The sequence below is a fragment of the Mastigoproctus giganteus genome, chromosome 3 (genome assembly GCF_048544385.1).
Source record: "Mastigoproctus giganteus isolate SK-2022 chromosome 3, ASM4854438v1, whole genome shotgun sequence".
Lineage (NCBI taxonomy): Eukaryota > Metazoa > Arthropoda > Arachnida > Uropygi > Thelyphonidae > Mastigoproctus > Mastigoproctus giganteus.
In genome coordinates, this window is record NC_143577.1 from 221,803,169 (window position 1) to 221,824,008 (window position 20,840).

General features: G+C 38.7%; 1 protein-coding gene across 1 annotated transcript in view; it reads right to left on the bottom strand.

Annotated features, from left to right (window-relative positions):
• The window catches only part of LOC150088767 (calcium-activated chloride channel regulator 1-like), a 58,294-nt gene that overhangs the window by 13,548 nt on the left and 23,906 nt on the right, over nucleotides 1-20,840 (bottom strand). Inside the window, exons 3-10 of the mRNA XM_090369636.1 lie at nucleotides 17,395-17,692; nucleotides 16,608-16,714; nucleotides 14,992-15,162; nucleotides 11,383-11,516; nucleotides 7,774-7,888; nucleotides 7,433-7,657; nucleotides 4,762-5,064; nucleotides 1,684-1,923 (exon numbers count right to left, since the gene is read on the bottom strand). Coding sequence (XP_090225762.1) covers nucleotides 1,684-1,923; nucleotides 4,762-5,064; nucleotides 7,433-7,657; nucleotides 7,774-7,888; nucleotides 11,383-11,516; nucleotides 14,992-15,162; nucleotides 16,608-16,714; nucleotides 17,395-17,692 — 1,593 coding nt within the window. The remainder of the gene's footprint in view (nucleotides 1-1,683; nucleotides 1,924-4,761; nucleotides 5,065-7,432; nucleotides 7,658-7,773; nucleotides 7,889-11,382; nucleotides 11,517-14,991; nucleotides 15,163-16,607; nucleotides 16,715-17,394; nucleotides 17,693-20,840) is intronic.

Below are 20,840 nucleotides of genomic sequence, written 5' to 3' on the forward strand. Positions count from 1 at the left end.
CAGCAGGAAAAAGGGGATTTGTAGCACATTTTCCACGGTACCACTGTGCGAAAGCAATACGAGGTTGAAGAAACTTCGAACACTTACTTTAATCCATGTACCTTTTGCTTCTTTTCATGTATTATTAAAACGATTTCTCACTTACGGTCTCTTTTCTTTATGGTGCTTCTGTGTACAACACCGCTTCAGGAAAGCATTTCCGACCCCACATTGCTATATGATTTCGAGTTGTCAGGATGTACCCTACCCCTCTTAGAAGTTCTGAAACGTTTAACTGAAACACCCTGTATATATATATATCCCTTCTAACAAATTTCTGCAACCCACAATGCAGCGCAAAACACATTATTTGCAAAATTCACAAGTGATGCAGCTTTTTTGTCCGCCACTGTATGTCAACTGGATGCACTTCCTTAGATTTTATGTGTTTCTTAACTAACAGCATAACTCTTCCTCCCTTCCTATCCTGTCTGTACACTTTGTATTCCCCATATTCCAATTCTGCACTGCTTATATCTTTGTGCCACCACGTCTCTGGTATCCCAACAATATTCGCCTCTGATGTCTTGACCAGCACTTCAAATTCATCAAATTTATTTACTATGCTCCTAGCATCGGTGTACACGCAAGTATACATGCACTTGTTTTTACTATTAGTCACCCTAACACAGCCCATGTATTTTCCTGTTCCATAATGACTCCCAGCAGTCCTTGAAATCCCAAGTACCTTGCCTCAAGGTTGCAGCTCATTCCAATAATCACTTTCACCTCTGCCTGCGGCTATTATTAATCTATATATTTCCCCCAAGCTTTCAGTTTCCAACCCACCTAACACTGCCTCGATACCATAAGCAAATATTCTCGCATCCTCTCTATTTAACTGTATCCCATCCCTGTTGAATGTCTCTCCTGTTAACAAGCACAGACCACCCTTAGAAAAATTCTACCCCAGGGGCCTTGCACAATCTCTCCAGGGTCCGAATCCTGTCTTGTCAATGATGCAAGAAACTTTTTTTAGGCGTTTTTTCACATTGTGGACGAATTAGTCCGTCTTGGTGTTTAACACATACCTAACCTAATTGGTAATCGAACTTAACACGGTATGGAAGGACTATCAGATGAAGAGTTTCACAAACTTTTGCAATGCTATCCTCATTTCTGTTTGAGCTACAACATACCACTTCCGTTAACTCATCAAACATGACCGCAACAGCACCAGTCCGGGAAATTTATTGTCACATCTCGTATATACAAGAAACTTCATATGATTTTAATATCGATTAACTTTCTGGTCTGCCGTTCATCTTGGGCGGGTAATTAGCTCGACTCAGCAAAGATAAACTGCAGTCTCTTCCATTGGTTTGCGGCTTCTCCATATTTTATAATAATCAATAATTGCGAAAAATATAAAATTATATGTACCTGTTGAATTGTCTTTGGAAATCCTTGAGCAAACGTTAAACTAATGATTGTGTGTCATTAATCTATATTTTCTGGACCACAGATTTTCTTTTCAGTGATGCAAAATCTCTTTTTGCCTTATTATAAAGTCTGGAATTTGTTTGGTGATTATGGGATGAGATTTAATTGTTATATTTTTAGTATTCCGCATTACATTTTCCTTTACGATATTTCTGGATGTTCTCCACACCACGAAGAAAGTAAAACATGAGAGATACCTACCTCAGCTTCGGGGAATTTGACCTGAATTCTTTGTCGAGATTCGCCATCTTTGCTATATTCCATGCTGTTTTCGTCGTATCTTCTTCCACTGGGGCTTGTTAAAGTAACTTTTATATCAGTGATGTTAACTTGAATATCAGGAGTGGTGAAGGTAAAGACTGTGTTTCTACCAAGGTCACTATCGATGCGAGCCAACTTTTCGGTTATTTCGTTGTAGAGTGGGAACAGTTCATCTTTTATCTATTCGACAGAAGAGAAAGTAAAAAAGGAACAGAATTATTTTGAAAACTTCAAGTTATATTTCTAATAATAAAGACTGTCCATGCTTCATAGTATGTTTTAACTGTCATCTGTTATTGGGATAAGAAAATTAAAAACAAATCGCACTGCTAGACCAGGACCTGTGATGTAAGAATGGAAAAAGGGCAAACAGCAACTGAAATCACAATGATAATTCTCAGATAGTTATGAAAACCAGAACTACAATATAAGCAAAGTAAGGGTTTCACTAATCTATTCCAGCCAAGGACAGTCATTGACGATTCCAGTCGAATCAGTTATGGGGACTCTACAATTATCGATGATTTACTTTATATACCTACGCATTTTTCTGTACAAAACGCAACTTTTTTATCTTTATTCTTTTGCTTGTATTTTCATACATTTCGCAATTTCTAATATTCGCAATTTCTCTCACAGCAGCAACTGCTTTATGGAACTTGTGTATATGAGCATTGTCATGAAGAAGCAGGGCATCTCGTGTCGATTTCCTTCTTCTTTGTTACTTTATGGGCCTTTTTTCAAAAGGTGGCTCAGTTAGTCGGTCTCAAGCGAGGTAGCATGGTTTTTCCTCCCGGAAAATTAAATTGGCTTCCTCGTCCAGCAAACCCGCCTTCAGAACACACGCAATTTACACACAGTATATACAGAGCATATTACAAAACAAATCGACTATGATCATATTGTGCCATATATATTGTCTGTAAATTGAGTGTGTTCCGTGGTCGATGTTCTATTTGCTAAACGACAAACCATGCTACATTCACCTGAGACTGACCAGCTCAACCACTTTGTGAAAAACGTGGCCCATAAAAATTCCTCACATTATTCACAGGATTCAACTCGGGTGTTTACCACCTGGTGCGAGGAGGACGGTGATTCCACCAAATGTGTTACCCGCGAGGGTTTATGGTCTCGTTGATCGTTGTGAATATGTGTTTTTTTTTCGTCTATCAAAAGAATTCCTTCCATATTCTAAAAACCGGTGGTTAAAAAACCCTCCAAGCTTTAATCAAGTATTATGAAAACACAGGAAGTCAGGACAGAATAAAATAACCTAGAGTAAGTTCGCAAACTTTATCCAGCTAAGGGTATGGACCGGTCTATAATTAATTGCGAACAGGTTTTTAGTTGTTGTTGTAGGGTTTAAGTGCATCAGCGACTTAAACCATATTGCGTCGCACATGTATCTGTAAACTGAGTGTGTTTTGTGGTCGATTTTCCTGTTTGCTGGACTAAAAATCCGAGTTTCGGGAGGAAAAATGTCCCTATGCTGCTCTGCCTGAGAATGACTAACTCGGCCACGTTGTGATAAAGGTCCATAAAAATCCCTCGCGTCATTGAAAGGATTCAAATTCAGGTCTTTTTCACCCGGTGTGGAGAGGACGTTGCTTATATCAACAGTGCTACTGCGAGGAGTTTTTATAATACCTTTTTTTGAGGTCCAAAAATGTAAATGAGTAAATTTACACCCTTTATTTCTCTTTCTCTAATCTGATCACAATAATTTATTTATTGTGTTCGCTCTATAGTTTTTAAATGACTATGAATAAAAATGAGAACGAAAATGTTGTATAACCCTACAAAGAAACTTTTATGTTATGAGCATAACAAACCAAATTTATTTTTAAATCTGTTAAAATAATTTTACCCCAGGGGCTCACATTTGGTGAGTATGGGCTTGGCACACCCAGGGTCCTGAGCTGGATATCATCATTCTTCCTTTTCTTGGTAATTCCCTTCTACTTCTCTTGTTCTCTCTCTCTCTCTCAGGGTAATTCAGAAAATTTTTTTCATATTGTTGTTGGGTTTAGTCATTAGCGACTATAGACTATACTGATTACGTCTGTGTTTGGGGGGGCAATTTGCATATCGTGCGGATTTTTCCGGTAAAATACACTTTTTAACTAAATATGAATTTGCTAAAATGTTATTTATAAGGAAATCTAAGTATTAAATACAGTAGTTTTATAAGTTCCATTTGAAAAAGCACATAGTAATATACAAACACATTATATTCACCTTACATTGGAATGTAAATTGTATTCATTTTCCACCATTCTCTGAGATTTGAAGAAATAACAACAAAACCAGGAACATATGCTGATTCTCCTGGTCAAGCAGGTATACAAAATTTAAAAGTAAATCAATGAAAACGAAGACATTAAATTGAACTTGAAATTATGTACCACATTCACTTTTCCATGCCGCTTAGGTCTACCTTCTGTGTCCTTACAATTGAAAACCAGAAAATTGACGTTTAAACTCAGACATTTGGCTGTAAACAAGTAGAGATGGCAACCCTATCTGTAAGTGATTTCATGTTATTTTTGGTCCACTGTATTTCGTTAATGATTGTAATAATAAAGTTTTAAAATCATCAATGAAAGAAGAAATCATGCTACTCTCGCCTGAGACCGATTAACTCGGCCACGTTGTGAAAAAAGGCCTATAAAAATTCCACCCTTCATAAAAATTCCACCCATAGTGTGCGGTTCTCAGTATTTATAATGAGAAGCTGATAAACATTTATTGGTGAGTTTTACCAATAGTAATGTAGATGGATTTCACATCACCCTCAAACGTGAGTGCAACAACTCACCATAGTACATCATCCAATGTGGCAAAAAGAGCCCAAGCTAAGGTTTGTGATGATATGATACAGCAGGGTTTGTGATGTTATGAGCTAAGGTTTGTGATGATATGATACATAAAAACCACAATCAGAAATTGGTAATATTATTTTCAGTATTAAATTTAATAAAAGGTTACTCAATAAGAATCCAGATATTAGCATACCTGTACTGGTTGAAAGTTAACGTCAGCCTGTGCAGTCACCGATTCCAGAAATGCGGAATCCAAGGCAGAGGACGGTCTGGTTCCATCAATATTTGCAAAAAAATATCCTTTTCCACCGGTTGCTAGGGTAATGTTTTCTAGTTTGTCACTGGCATCTCTACCAAACGCCACAGTATTTATAAGCACTTTTTCATGAATCATTTGAGGCATAACTTCATCTAGAAAAGGAGCAATGTTTTCTTCTCCATCCGTAATGAGAAGAATTAGCCCTCCTTCAACAGGGAGCTGGCTTTCTTGTAGAACCTATAGAAAATAACCAGAGATTTCATAAAAATTAGCACTCAACACTCAGAAGGAGCTATGTAATTTTAATCACAAAACTATGATAATAAAACCATTTTCAAAATAAAAAGGATCTCACAAAGTTGTGTTGAAAGAATTACCATATGATTATTTTTCGATTAGCTTTAAAAAGTAAGGGGGGGGTCTCCTTACACAGTAAACCTAAAATTGTATTAATGCGCCTTGCTGTCATCCTTAAATATCACAGTCCGTTTCATTTATTTTTCTTTTTTGTCAATCATCATCATCATCAGCCATTTTCAATCCACTGCAGGATGAAGGCCTCTCCAGCAACTTTCCAGTTCCTTCTGTTTTGAGCACTGGCCATCCATTTACTACCCATAAACTCATGAATTTCATCTATCCATCTCCGCCTTTGTCTTCCAGGTTTTCTTCTAGCTCCTCTTGGATACCATTCTGTTATTTTCTTAGTCCATCTGTCATCATGTCTTCGAGCTATGTGTCCTGCCCAAGACCATTTTAGTTCTTTAGTTTTGATAAGAATGTCCTTTACTTGAGTTTGTTGCCTAATCCATGTGTTTCTCTTCTTATCTAACAGTCTGATTCCCAATATGATTCGTTCCATTCTTCGCTGTGTAGTTCTCAGCTTCTCTTCCATTCTTTTGGTGAGTGCCCAAGTTTCACTTCCATAAGTCATGGTGGGGAGTATACATTGATTCATTATTTTACGTTTCAAACAAACTGGGATATTGCTCTTCAGTATGTGACTATATTTCCTGAATGCTATCCATCCAAAATTTATTCTTCTCTTGACTTCCAGCCATTTATCATTATTACAGCTAATAACTTGTCCCAGATAAGTATATGACTCCACCTTTTCAATTACTGCTCCTTCAATCATTATTTCCCTTTCTGTGGCATACTTGTTCATCATTACTTTTGTTTTAGCCATATTCATCTTTAGTCCAAAATCCTTACTAGCTGTGCATAACTGATTAAGATTTTCCTCTAATTCTTTGGGATCATGGCTTATGACCACAATGTCATCTGCAAATCGTAAATGGTTTAGGTACTCTCCGTTCACATTGACTCCTTTCTGCGACCAGTCTAATCTTCTGAAAGCTTCCTCAAGGGCAGCAGTAAACAGCTTCGGAGATACTGTGTCTCCTTGTCGAACTCCTTTCTCGATTTTAAATTTCCTACTGTCTTTGTCTAGTCTAATAAAGGAGGTAGCACTCTCGTATAATTTCTTCAAAATCATAATATATGGGGTATCAATGCCTTGTCTTTCCAGTGCCCGAAACATTGCCTTATGCTGTATGGAGTCAAATGCCTTTTCATAATCCACAAATATCAGGCATAATGGTGTTTTATATTCATTTGCTTTCTCCATTAGCTGTGATATTACGTGAAGGTGATCCATAGTTGAGAATCCTGTCCTAAAGCCAGCTTGCTCTTTCGGTTGATCCTCATCAAGTATTCTTTCCAATCTGTTAGTAATGACCCTTGTGAACAACTTGTAGAAGTGGGATAACAAGCTAATTGGTCTATAATTTCAAATTTCTGATTTATCTCCTTTCTTATGCAGCAAAACTATGATTGCATTATTCCACTGCTTTTTGTCAATATACCGATATAAATTTAAAAATGTATCAATATAAATAAATATTAAAAATAAAATTACTTAATATTTATATTTATAAATATTATTATATTTGTTGTTTGCTGGACGAAAATTCCGAGTTACATGGAGAAAAATCATGCTACCCTCGCCTGAGGCCGACTAACTCAGCCACGTTGTGAAAATGGCCCATAAAAATTTCGCGCATCATTGAGGGAATTCGAATTCGAATCTTTTCTACCCGATGTGGGGAGGGCGGTGATTACACCAACTGTACTACTCTCGAGGGCGTTAGAGAGACAATCTACTATCATTCGCAGCGAGTGGTCAAAAAGAAACTGAACATCCAATTGCAAAAAAGGAGACGACAATCCATAAGATGGGAGCTTTCTTAGGAGACTTATGCTAAACACGATTAATGGCAACGCCTTAGAAATCTCTAGAGCAGCTGCTTTAGTTTCACTGATCCTTTCCATCAAATTTGTCAAAGATGAGTAACATAAGCCAAGATATCGACAGTGGATAAACCATAACGGAATTCATTAATTTCTCAAAAATACTTTCATGACAATTCATGATATTCATCCATCAGTTTTAGGAAAACACTATTTCTTTTGGTAAAATCTTCAATTTTCTTACTATGAACATTATGAATTATGAACATTAATATTACGAACTTAAATATTCATCATAAAATGGAGAAAACTGTTTAACAATATCTATTAAACTCTTTAAATGTTCCCTTACCTTTATTCCTGCCAGTAATCCTCTGCCAATCGCTGTTTTACCACCATCATCTTTATGCGGTAAACTTTTGCTAAGTTCCATTCGGGTGTGGTTATTAACCTTCGTAAGACCATGAAGTATAGAAGCTCTGGTACTGAACTGCACGATACCAAGGTAAGCTCCATCTGGAACTCTGTCTTCGACAAGTCTTGTAGCTGCTCGATGGAGAAGTTTAATTGGACGCCCCTTAAACAATAAAAATGCGAAATCATCAACTATGCTGGTTAAAATTTTATTAAAGTCATATTTGAATCGTTTTAAGTTATTAGATCTTTACTATTGGGATGAAAGGTCAGACTTACATTCATACTACCCGATACATCAAGAACTAGGACGTAACGACCCTCTTCTGTTAAGGGTGGTTGGATGATACGAAAGATTGGATCCGTAACGACAGAAACATCTCTGGTTACTCTCCTAGATAAACAATATAGTTCATATTCAACCAGTAACAGATTTTATTTAGAGATTTTTATAATTTAACAAATAGCAAAGCCATGGTAGGTAAACATTTTAGATCATTTATACAAAGATTAAGTATTTCAAAAATTTACAGTTTAATCGAACACAAATTATATTGTCAAAAATAACTGGACACCTACATGTTTCAAAGGACCTTTTTGTTGATAAAATATTTAATAACGTGTTAACCCAATTTTGGCTTTATTTACAAGCTATGTCCTTGTCGATTACCAACGACGAACCAATTTTTAACATGGAATAACATGGAAGCGGTATTTTGGTCCATTGCTCTTGGCACAACGTTAAACCCATCTCCTGATTGTGGACATGTTGGCCTAGCCAAAGCAATTCTAATTCATCCCAAAGGTGTTTAATGGGGCTGCGGTCCTGACAGTAATCCCATTATGAATTATAAAGAATCGCAAATAGGGTTCGAGGATTAGTTCTTGGTACTTTTGCGCAGTTACGGTACCCCTATTGGGGTGCGGCCGTTGATAATTATTTCGCCCACACGAGAACATTGTCTCCACCGCAAGCGTCCCTTTCTTTAATGTTGGAGTAATGGTACTGTATTTCTTGTTGTCTCCAGTTTAAATAACGTCTAAATCTGTTTGTAGGCTAAAACGGGACTCATAAGAGAACAGAACTGTACCCCATTTGTCAGGGCATCGAGTCACATGTTCATGGCACCAGTTTCGATGAGCTCTGCAGTGGTTTGGGGTTAATCGGATACAAACCACTAACTTCCTTGCGTAGAGTCCACTTGACTTGAGCGTTCTTAACGGTTGGAAATGTTTTCGCCTAGTGTGGATACCTCTGTAGCAACCTTAAGACAGTTGATGACAGGACATCGTTGGGTTCCGTCTTTTTGTTAGAGCGAAATAGCAGTCTGTTCTGGTTGACGTAGCCCTCGGGAGACTTTGGCCAGCTTTTATTGTAATAGTTCCTGTCTCTTGAAACTGCTTCCGTAAAGTGTAAAGTGTATTGATGTCTAGCGGCACCAGGGGTTCCCCCCATCTCCGCGTTGCTTTCATTGTGGGTGTACCAGTTCGCTGGGAAGGCCAGAGATTTAAAAGTATATGGACATTGTCTACGTGTAGTGTTATGTACCGTTGTTCTTCTGGCAATTTAATTGCTGGACCTCTGCTGAGGCCCAACGTTGCCCCATTTTCGCTCCGTACAGGCAGACCAGGAACCCAGTACTTTTATATTTACTCTGGAAGGCCCTGCCACCTAATTTCCTGAGATTTCAGAGGCTAGGACCTAAATAAAAAAAAAAAAAAAAACGCGCGCGCTCTTTTATATGCACATACCTACAGACAGATCCATATATATGCGATACATATATCCATCATCGTCGGTTTTGATGATCGTTACGTGAGGGGGATACCGCTTGCATAATAAAGGCCGAAATTATAGGCAAACGGTAATTTGGACATAAGTTTTGGTGTGTGGGGTATTCGCTGGCGTAAAGATAGAGTGAGTGGGAGACTAAAGGCTGGGTGGTTAAGGTAAAAATATGGGGATGTTAGTGTAGGCAACCCCAGGAGTCAGTGTGGCAGGCCCATGCCTCACCAGGAGAAAGTAGGGGAACAGGAGGGGGCGACCGCCCCCGCCGACGCAGGAGGAGGAGGTGGAAAGACACCAGGCAAGGGAGCCTGGTGCGATCGCCAACAGGTGTCTGCAAGAAAACTACGCATAGACCCTGCTGGTAGTATCCAATCTGGTGTCATATCCGAGTTGTCGTCCTTGGGACCGGGATCCCGTCCGTGTTAGTCCTTTACCTTAGTGTGGTTTATTTCCTAAGTCTTCCAGTTCTCAGGAATGTGTCTTGTTCACGTAGACCCAACTGGTGGGATGTCCAAGTTTGGTAGTTATCTCCAGTTGTCATTCATGTTAGTTTACTTTGGTACAGTTTGTTTCCTGAGTTTTCTAATTCTTGGGGGTAGATCATTTCTGGTGTCCCAGTCCAAGCGAGCTGAAGAACAGATGTTCTCTGGTTATAGTGGTAGTGGGTTGCAGCGATTTGGTTTCTCCACCTCGCGAACAGTGCCTGCGGATAATCCTAGAAGGCTTGATACTCCTCCTTCGTGTTTAGGAGGTGATGTTCTTGTCCCTATGTTAATTAGTGGATCCTGGTGAATAAAACACCACGTAGGTCTTCATAGAGCAGTCATACATGAGGTGCTGCCAGCTCTCCAGCCCCCTGCAAGTGCAAGTTGGATCATCCTGGATCCCAAGTAGAGACAGTTTGGCATTAATCGCTCCGTGTCCAGTTAAGAGGTAAGTTACCTGTAGAGAACCAGTTCGGTGAGGTTGGATAGTTTTGTTCAATATTGGGTATAAACTTCTTTGTGATGTCTCCCTTTTGAGAGGTGCTCCACCTTTCCTGCCTTGCCTGCTACAGGTGAGTTTGTATCCTCTTCTTTTCCACATTTCTGTTGCTGGTTAGGTCAATAGTGAAACCCAGAAAAGTCTGTGGGGTACCTTTGTCTTGGTAGTACAGTAGACCGCGACGTACGATTTCTAAGTCTAGCGGGAGAGTGGCAGCGAGCACCTGTAGAGCATGGGTGCTCACCGTGCGGCAGGCGCGGGAGATAGTTAGGAGGATGGATCTGTGAATTTGGTCTGTAATACGTCTGTTTACTGCTGCTGTAGTTTTTTTAAACCAACTGCAAACACTGCGTGACAGATTAAGCAAACGTACCATCTCCTCCTGCGATTGCCCGGCTTCATGTCGTCCAACGGCCAGTCATCTCAAAGAAACATCTAAACGACGATGACTTGCCATCCTGATTGCTAGAAATGTGGCTATTCCACTGAGCAAGCCAGAAAAAGGGAATGAAGTGATGTGGTCGCAACTCGTGTTTTTATAGGCATGAATAATTTGCATAATGTGCGGTTCTGTAAGGTGGTAGATCGATTTCTATTGGATACGAAAATGAAAACTATTTTGTTCTGTTAATTTTGTCGAGCAGCGTAGTTGTCTTTTGTACCTGTTTCTGACAGCAGGTATAGTTCTTAGTTCCCAAATCCCAGGGGTGTCCATATAGTTTGGTAATATAATACAATGCCGAATTAAAATTAATGTTTGAGGAGCGGATGATAAAAACACTGTAGATTGAGCACACCAGATGGCTAATAATAATGATAATAATAATAAACAAAACAGTAGCGCCCCATGTGGTTACTTTAGCAATCAAATGATGACGAAATCTTTACCTTTATCTATTATGACCACTAGCCAGCATATGTTGACTATAATAAACACTTCTGGAAACTTTTAAAATCGTGAAGCTACTTTTGACTTACCCTGTATATCTGATTAAAAGTTTAAGCAGTCTTGAAACATAAGTATTAAAGTAATTAAATATTAAAATTCATTATATTCAAGAAACATTTACTATCGTTAATTTATCTATTAAATATTAAAATTAATCTTTTATTACCTTTGACCTGAAAAATCAGAATGTTTGGAAATAATACTCCACGTACTTTCATAATTGCACAATGTATTTTGCTTAGTTGGGGCCTGGGTATTGTGGAGACGTTCTACTTCATTGTTATCACAAAATCCTTCCATCTGAAATCAAAAATAAAATTTTGAAAAATTAAGGCGCATATATTGTATACATTTTGTGCCAGTCAAGGTGGAATGAGTATTCAGCAGTGAGAAATATTTGCTCAAGTTGCCTCCAATTTTGTGTTCCTTCTAATCTAAAAATAGTTTCCAATCTTTTGTTAAAGTTTAAGAACAATATGAATACAGGAAAACTACCACGAGCCTTAACATTGAAGGAGAGGATTGAAATTATAAAGAGCCATGCAAAATATGAAAATGCTGCCAAAGTTTCGCGCCAGTTAAAGAAGATTTTTGGACATAAACCAATCACAATAAAGACCATAAAACAAATTGTAAAAAAAGTTTCAAAAAGTGGGAACCGTGTACAATTTACCAAAACATGGTAGACCTTGTATCTCAAAGACATCTGCAAATTTGGAACTTGTAAGAGACGATACCGAAAGTAGGAATGCCTAAATGGGGAATTGTGGGAGCGAAGTTGAAAAATATGTAATTAATGATATTGAAATTTCGCAAGATTATTTAATGAAAAAACTTTCGAGCCTACAGGCCAATAAGGCTCCTGGAGTTGATGGAATATACCCTATAATCTTAAGGGAGGCAGCAGTGAGTGCATTGAACCATTGAGGCTAATTATGCGAGCATCACTAGACTCTGGGGAGATTCCCTTGGATTGGAAAAGTGCCATTGTATCTCCCATACATAAGGGTGGCTCTAAGAGTGAAGTGGGAAATTATCGACCTGACAGTCTGACTTCAGTAGTAGGGAAAATCATGGAGGCAATGATCAAGGGTGGAATTCAGGATCATCTGGATAGAATTGAAATTCTCAAGGATACTCAGCATGGTTTTGTAAAGGGAAAATCATGCTTAACAAATCTGGTTCGCTATTTTGAAAGGGTCACTCACGAGCTGGATTTAGGGAATAATTTCGACATTGTTTATTTAGATTTCAGCAAAGCTTTTGACTCAGTCCCACATGAGCGGTTGGTTGCTTTATAAGCTGGAACAGGTTGGAATCACTGGGAAAATCCTTAGATGGATATCAGGATGGCTTCAGGGCAGGAGGCAGAGGGTTGTAATAAATGGCTATTCCTCAGATTGGGTTGATGTAAGAAGTGGGGTTCCCCAAGGATCAGTATTAGGACCACTGTTGTTTTTAATTTTCATAAACGACATTGATGAAGGGATAGAGGGCGTGATGTCTAAATTTGCAGTTGATGTTAAAATTGGTAGAGTAGTTAATGATCACTGTCAAGCTGAGCTTCTTCAGAGAGACCTAGATAGACTTCAGGAATGGTCAGAAAAATGGCAGCTATGCTTTAATCCAACAAAGTGTAAGGTATTACACCTGGGAAACAGCAATCCCAAAATAACTTATTCACTTGGTGGAGTTCAACTAAACCCAGTACAGGAGGAAAGGGACTTGGGTGTTACGATACGGTCAGACATGAAATTCTCTGAGCATTGTAAATAGGTTGAAAGGAAGGGCCATGGTGTCCTATTGATGATCTATCGAACTTTTGCAAGTAGAGATAGGGACGTGATAATCCCATTATATAAGGCTTTTGTTGGACCACACTTGGAATTTTTTTTTTTTTTTTTTTGATTTGGTAGTTGTTGGCGCATCGGCTTCTGTGGCCATATTGCACCTCCCAAGGTTTTTGCGGTACTTTGATCCAAGCCCGAGGCGGGAATCGAACCCGCGACCTTTGGGTTGCCGGGCGGGTACTTTACCCACTCGGCTAGCCCGGTTGGCTCACTTGGAATACTGTGTTCAAGTATGGAAACCGCACCTAAAGAAAGACATCGAGCTTCTTGAAAGGGTACAAAGACGGGTAACTCGCCTGGCGAGATCGGCAAAAGGGCGTCCTTATGAAGAAAGACTTCGAATATGTGGGTTGCAGAGTTTGGAAACTAGACACCTTAGAGGAGATTTGATTGAGGTGTTTAAGGCTCTGAGAGGCATCAGTAAAATGAATGAGGACGAAATTTTCAAGATTATAAATGATGCTAGAACTATGGGACATAAATTCAAGTTACGGGGGAAGATATTTAGATTGGACTGCAGGAAGTTTTATTTTAGCCAGCGAGTTATAAATGGAATATACTGGAATAAGTTGCCGACATGGGTGGTAGAGGCTGACAGTTTGGGGAAATTCAAAAGTTATCTGGATAGTACCTTCGGGTGAGGGAAACGCATAGGGTGATAGGTTTAATTTCCTTTTCTTTTATTAATTATTAGTTGTTTTTTTTTTATCATTGTTTTATTCGTTTTTTTTTTTTTTTTTTTTTTTTGGCTGGTGCAGCATAAGCCATAGGCTTTCTTGCACATGCGGCCATTACTAATATTAATACTGATACTAATACTAAAACAAGCTTAAACAGTAGCTAAAGAAAATTTAACATAAGGTTTATCCTCTCATGTTGCTATGAAGTTTGAAGGAGTACGACTCAGATAGAAGATTGGAATTTTACCCAACGGTTTTTGATCATGGGTGTTACAACCCCAGATATCGTTCACAATGTTTTGAGGACTGATGAAGCCAAATTTAACATAAATAGAGCTGCTATCGCCATAACCGTGTTTATTACTCTCTTAACAACTCCCATTTCTTATTTAAACTCCTGACTTGATAATCTATCCAGGAATTTAGACAGGAGGTGTTCCTGGACCTTTTTCTTTAAGGCAACCATGATAGGAGAAAGATACCTGAGGCTTCTGAAAGACAAAAACCATTTCACTAAATGCAATCAAAACTCAATCTTTAGCACTGGCTTTTTTTTATTTATGCTTGGTTGGAGCACCACCTCTCACTATGCAAAAATTGTCTGCAAATTCTTAGAAGAAAAGTTCCCAGGTCAAGAGATCGGAAGGCGAGGTTCAATTGAATGGCCACTGCACTCTCGAATTTAACATATAGTTTTTATTTTTTGTGAGGATTCTTAAAGATAATTAGCACAGGTTTGTGCAAGAGCTTCATCAGTCAATAGAGAATCTGAAGACGTTTTTGAGGAATTGTCTTGATGCGTTTCACTCTGTATTCAAAAGGTATACAGTTTTGTAAAGGCCAAAATGAGTCCATACTGAACAGATGTGAAAATTTCATTTTGTTTTTTTTTTAAGTTTACACAGATCCTCATAACACAGGAAAAGACACTGATATTTGGATGATTAATTGTCTTTTAAACACCAACTTTCATATTATGTTGGAGTTTGACAAGTCTATTTGGGGACTTGAACGTTATTTATATTATCATGATAGGGAATGATCCAACGTAATAAAAGCTGAATTCTAAAATATAAAAAGAAAAGGAAATGGCGTTCTTGAAATCGAATTTAGTAGATGATCTACTTTAGCCATAAAATGATTGGTAACAGTGCATTAATGTCTAATTAAAAATGACAATTCCTATTATAATCGCACATAAAATTTAAACGAATATTTTATTTTAATATACTAATGATAACTTACCGAGGGAATGAAGGGCATGTACATAATGGATGCCTTCGCTTCGTCGCTATGCATATCAGGAATGAAAATGCAATCGCTGCTTACAAATCCTCCTTCGACAATTGTGCATGGACCACCGTCTCGCGATTCGATCCATCCTCTGATGTCCCGTATGCAACTAGTAGGTCTGATCTAAAGAGAAATAAAGAAATGGTGCAATATGCCGCGCAAAGAATGATTTCATGAGTTTTTGGGATACATAATTTCTGTAAAATAACCAATAACTTATAGGTTTATTCAGAAAGGAAATTAATTTCATTAAAGTTTCATTTTCATTATTTGCATTTAGACTGCAATCCTTAGAATTAATTCCTGCATTGCAGTAGCAACATCCCTTTGTGTGGGAATAGAGTGGTCTGTTGCGCAAGTGAAGGCTCAAAGTCGGGAATGGCTGATACAAGATTGCAGTTCGCATAGGTGGAAATCAGTTTTTGAGTGTCTGCGAGGAAGGATGGGTCGGTGTCGAGGTCTATCCACTTCAAAAGTGGAATGATTGTGGGGGAAAGCCGTGCAGGTGCCAGTACCTCGACAACAGCCAACGTGACTAAGTGCTCCAGTTCTGTGGTGTCACGATTTTACCGTGACTGACTCAATAGCAGCATCGTGTGTTTCGTCTCCTAACACAGCAGCGCTCAGCACAGAACCCCAGCCGGTACAATGTAAGAATAGCAAGACCATCCACATGGACTATGCACTGGACATTAGCTCGTATAGGCTATGTCAGGGGTACCCATGCTCAATGCGAGACACATGAAAATGGATTTGCCTTGCATGGGTAAGTCAGCGCCAACACTAGGCTATCGATATGTGGAAATCTGTTGCCTGCTCTGATGATTTCCGTTTCCAACTCTATCATGGTGATAGGCGTATCTGCATTTGGAGAAAGTAACATGAGGCCGTGGCACCTGGATGCACATTTGATGCTCCGTGGCATGTCCTGGGTCTTCTGATTACCATGAATCAACAACTCATTGAGAATACCTACGTTTCCATCGTCTTGTTGATAGACGCCGGAGGAGTTATCTGAATACTGTCATCGTGAAGAGGGTGTATTTGATCGACGAGGACAAAAAGGTAGACATGTATATTATACATTTATGCAAATCTGTTGTGGCCGATCACGTACACTCTCTTCACGATGACAGTATCTTGACAACTCCAGCGTCTATCAACAAGACAGGTTGCTAAGTGGTTTCAAGTAAATCACAATGAATTCTCCGTTCTCCGAGCCGATCTCAACCCAAATGAGCATGTTTGCAGTCTACTGGAAAAGGACATTTCATGCTACAACTATCCACCTGGAAAAGTGCGAGTATTACTGGACACATTGTGGGCCGCATGAGTAGCACTACCACAGAAGACCCTGAAACCCCTTGTCCAGTCCGTGCCAAGACGTGCATGGGCTGTATTACGAACAGAAGATTGCCTCAAGAAGGTGTTGCTAAGTAAAGTCAGCTCAGTGTATATTGTAATGATTACTCACTGTATCGAATACGAAAACAAAAAGAAGGAAGTAAGCATATCAACAATAATGCGCCTCAATTACTCTTTCACAAATGTACCGTACATATACTCACCCTTCCATTTTCTTGGTAAAACATTGGGAATCTTCGATCTCCAGGATCGCCATATTCGTCAAAGACACCATAGCGTAAATGGGCCCACTCGTGCACCAGTTGACGTTCTGCGTACCACACATGAAATAATGAAATGAATATACGAATAAGCAATAATAGAGCAGTTATGCCTCTTTATTAAACTATGCATACTAAAAATAACAGAGTTTGAACATTCATCGCAATACCAATACTTACTGTACAACCATAACTTATCAAACTTGCGTTACCACATTGTCTAGTTTGAGCTATAATGCTATGCCAGTCATCATGTAACTTGAATTTAACGCTTAGCATCTCACCAGACGCGTTAACATATATGCATACTCCTCGTATTGTCTTCACCATGTCTGTCCGTCCGTCCACATGTAACAACTCGATTCCCAGTGGAGGGATTTTCATGAAATTTCATTAAAATCAAACCAACAGAAATCCAGCAACTGTTATTATTATTATTATGATCATTATTATTATAGCATATTGTGGAAGAAGCACTGGTTATTATGTTTATTGTCATATGCTGGTTAAAGGAATGAATGGAAAATGTGAGGAATGCGCAGAAACAACATTTTCTCGTATACGTGCCTTGAAGAGCACGTATCCAAGGTATCCGGACTTACGAATGCCTTGAAAAAATAAAACACCAATTTAAAAATATAAATAAAATGTATTTTTAAATAAAACAAATAAAATAGTAATTTAAAATAAAATGTATTTCGACTACTTTTAAATTCTATTTTCAGTTTACCTGGAGCTCCAAAGGTATCCGTGGTCTTTTCTCTCAATTCTTTAATAAACCAAGGTGTCAAGTGGATGTACTGTCCAGCTTCTCCACACCCACCGGGTTGAAGTGTATAAGGGGCATTCCCATGAGCTGGATTTTGTTCATCAATACGAATATGGGCTTTAGAAAAGAAATTCCCCGATACTTTTTCAAAATAAGGTTTTGTTGTCCACGTAGGTGGAACAGCGATAGTGACATCTTTAAAATAGGCTTTACCCTTACTAGAAGCGTGGAGAAATTTGGAAGCGTTCGTCAAGAGTTCCTGAAACGAAGAACAGAAGGAAAAATATGTATTTCATAAATCTTTTTATAAAATATATTATAGAGGGTGATCTACTTTTCTCTCAGAACAATATATTGTATTTATTCAAATAACATTTAAAGTACTGTCTTGAATATGGATTATTTAAAAAAAAAAAACAATGGCACTAATACTCCTGCCATTTACCAGCATATATTTTCAAACAGTTTAAAGAGCTCTCAATCTGACAACGAGATCATGGCGTCATTCGATGTAGTGTGTCCCTGTTTAAATGGATTCCAGTCCAACAGGCCGTAAACTGCATCAAGAGGCTTCTGGAGAATGACTCAAATCTACCGATCAGAACATCACTATCCACAGAAGACATCTGTACCGCCCTCAACCTATGCTTATCAGGCAGCGTCATTACCTTCGGGGATTCCTTATACAAGCAGGTGCACGATACTGCCATTCGCGCTCCTGTTAGCTCCGTCGTGGCCAACATCGCCATGGAGGAATTGGAAGAACAGATATTCCTGGACCCGTCTGTATCTACTACAACATGGTGCAGATACGTCGATGACATCTTCAACGTCATCCCACGTGGTTCTGAAGCAACATTACTGGAGTACCTCAATTCGTTGTCAGTGTTCATCCAGTTCACTTTAGAGTTAGAAGTGGACGAGTCTCTTCCATTCTTAGATGTCCTGGTAAAACGTGTGGGCCCACACCTAGAAACCTCGGTATACCGTAGCCAATTGGTGCGGGCAGTTTACCAACTATAGATCGGGCCACGGCCCCTAGACATCTCAACAGCACCGCCTGCACCCTATTCTTCCGTGCTTGGAGTCATTCCAGCTCAGATGAAGCAAGGCGCACAGAGATTTCCAGAGTGAGAACGGATTTAGTCAATTGTGGCTATCCAACCCACATATTAGACAAGTGTTTATTGCAAGCGCAAGAGCCCACGATTCACCCACGTCCGTGCAACAACAAAGCAGCAATCTAGTAGTTAAAAGTTTAATCTCCTGACCATGCACGCATAACTCTGTATCTGTTAAATTTTGTCTCTAACGTCTTTATCCCGTTAGAATTTGTTGATGAAGGGGCCCATTTAACCCTGAAAGCTTCACGCTATTCGTTATTAAGCGTTTTTTCACTGGATTATACAGTATTTATCTCTTGATGTTATTATGCTTAAAATATTCTTATTAACAATGTCAATCACTTGAGCAAGCACACAAATTTCTTAATTTCGTATTTAAAAATTAACTCATTAAATCTTGGTAAATATCATAAACTCGAATCCTGGTTGGTACTTTTAAAATGATATATAATTTATGATTTATTTATTTATTTTGTCTGTAATTTGATCACGTATATCAAAAATGTTGGGCCCACTGTTGTTTTGTATATTTACCAATGATATTGATGAAGGTATATCAGCTTAGTGTCGAAGTTTGCAGATGATACAAAGGTGGCAGCGTTGTTAATGACAGTGTACTACTGCAACAGGATCTAGAAAAGTTGGGGAGATGGGCTGAGAAGTGGCAACTGAAGTTTAACCTTGACAAATGTAAAGTACTGCATACGGGTAGAAGTAACTCGAGAGAAAAGTACCAACTGTGTGGTACTATACTTAAGGTGGTAGAAAATGAAAAAGATCTGGGAGTAATTGTGCAGTCAGATATGAAGTTCTTTGAGCAATGCAGACAGGCTGCCAGGGCAGGTCATGGGGTTTTGTCGATGATATATAGGAATCTTTCTAGCCGGGAAAAGGAGGTGATTGTTCCTTTGTATAAGGCAATGGTCAGGCCACGCCTTGAGTACTGTATACAGGTCTGGAGGCCTCATTTCAAGAAGGATATAGAGCTGCTGGAACGAGTACAGAGAAGGGCAACAAGATTAGTGAATGGAACAAAGGGGTGCTCTTTCGAAGAAAGGCTTAAGTTTTGCAAATTACAGTGTCTGGAGACTAGGCACCCCCGCGAGGTGATCTGATAGAGGTGTGTAAGGCCTTGAATGGGTTGAGCACGCTGAATTCTGATGGGATTCTTCCTCTTGCTCAGATTAAGAACCTGAGGGGGCATAGATTCAAACTGAGGAAAGACAGTAGTAGAATAAATGTGCGGAAGTTTGCCTTTAGCCAGCGGGTGGTTAATTGCTGGAACAAACTTCCATCTGTCGTTGTGGAAGTTGATAGCTTTAATAAATTCAAGGAGGACTGGACAAACTTTTACAGGGGAATGATTGTGTGAATTTTTTTTTTTTTTTTGGCTGATGCTACATGAGCTCATACGCTAGCTTTCTTACATCACATGCCACTATTACTAACAGCGAAAACAAATATGAAACTGTCGCATCCATTACACTACTGGGTAAAGCTGATATTATTATGCTTAAAATATTCTTATTTACTTCAGTTACTTGTGCAAGCGCACAAATTACTTAATTTCGGATTATGTTAATATCATCCTGCTTGAGACTTTTCTAAATGATATATCTCTTTAAGCACAAAACTCGAGGCTAATATCATGTAGAAACGCAAACTGAAGAACGGTTTGATAGCCTGTAATAGTAAAGCAATGTAGTTGCAGATTCCAAAGAGTATACTACTAACAAAAAAAAAAAAAAAAAAAGAAAAGAAAAGAAAAAAGAGAATAGTTATCAATAAATTACTCCAAATAAAATCCAAAGAAGAAGATACAAGGCTGGAATGTTAAAAATCGGTACGTTCACTTTGCTATTAATTATTTAAGAGAAATATTAACTATTGTAATTAAGAACCCTCTCTTTCATGTTATTGATTACTAAGGAAGCGTATAAGAAAGACATAAAAATTCAAAATAAGCACGTGGGCTTTTTTTATTTCCTTATTCTTGAAGGTCTAAGGAAACGAAAACACCTACGGATTTTAAAAGGGGAAGTTGAACTTCCCCTGTTATGACTTCTAAGAAAGTTCATTGCCATATGTTACGTCCCGTCCGGTGTAGTGTGTGGTAACTTCCTTAAGAAGTCTGAAAAAGGTAAGATTGAAGAAGGAAGCCCAGCAGACCTTGAGATTCTGTTTTCCATTGTTCTCCATTGGAAGATGTGCGAAATCTGATTTTAGACGTTACTGGAAACATTAAGATAGCTGTGCTATACAGTTTTCTACTCACTAGAATGT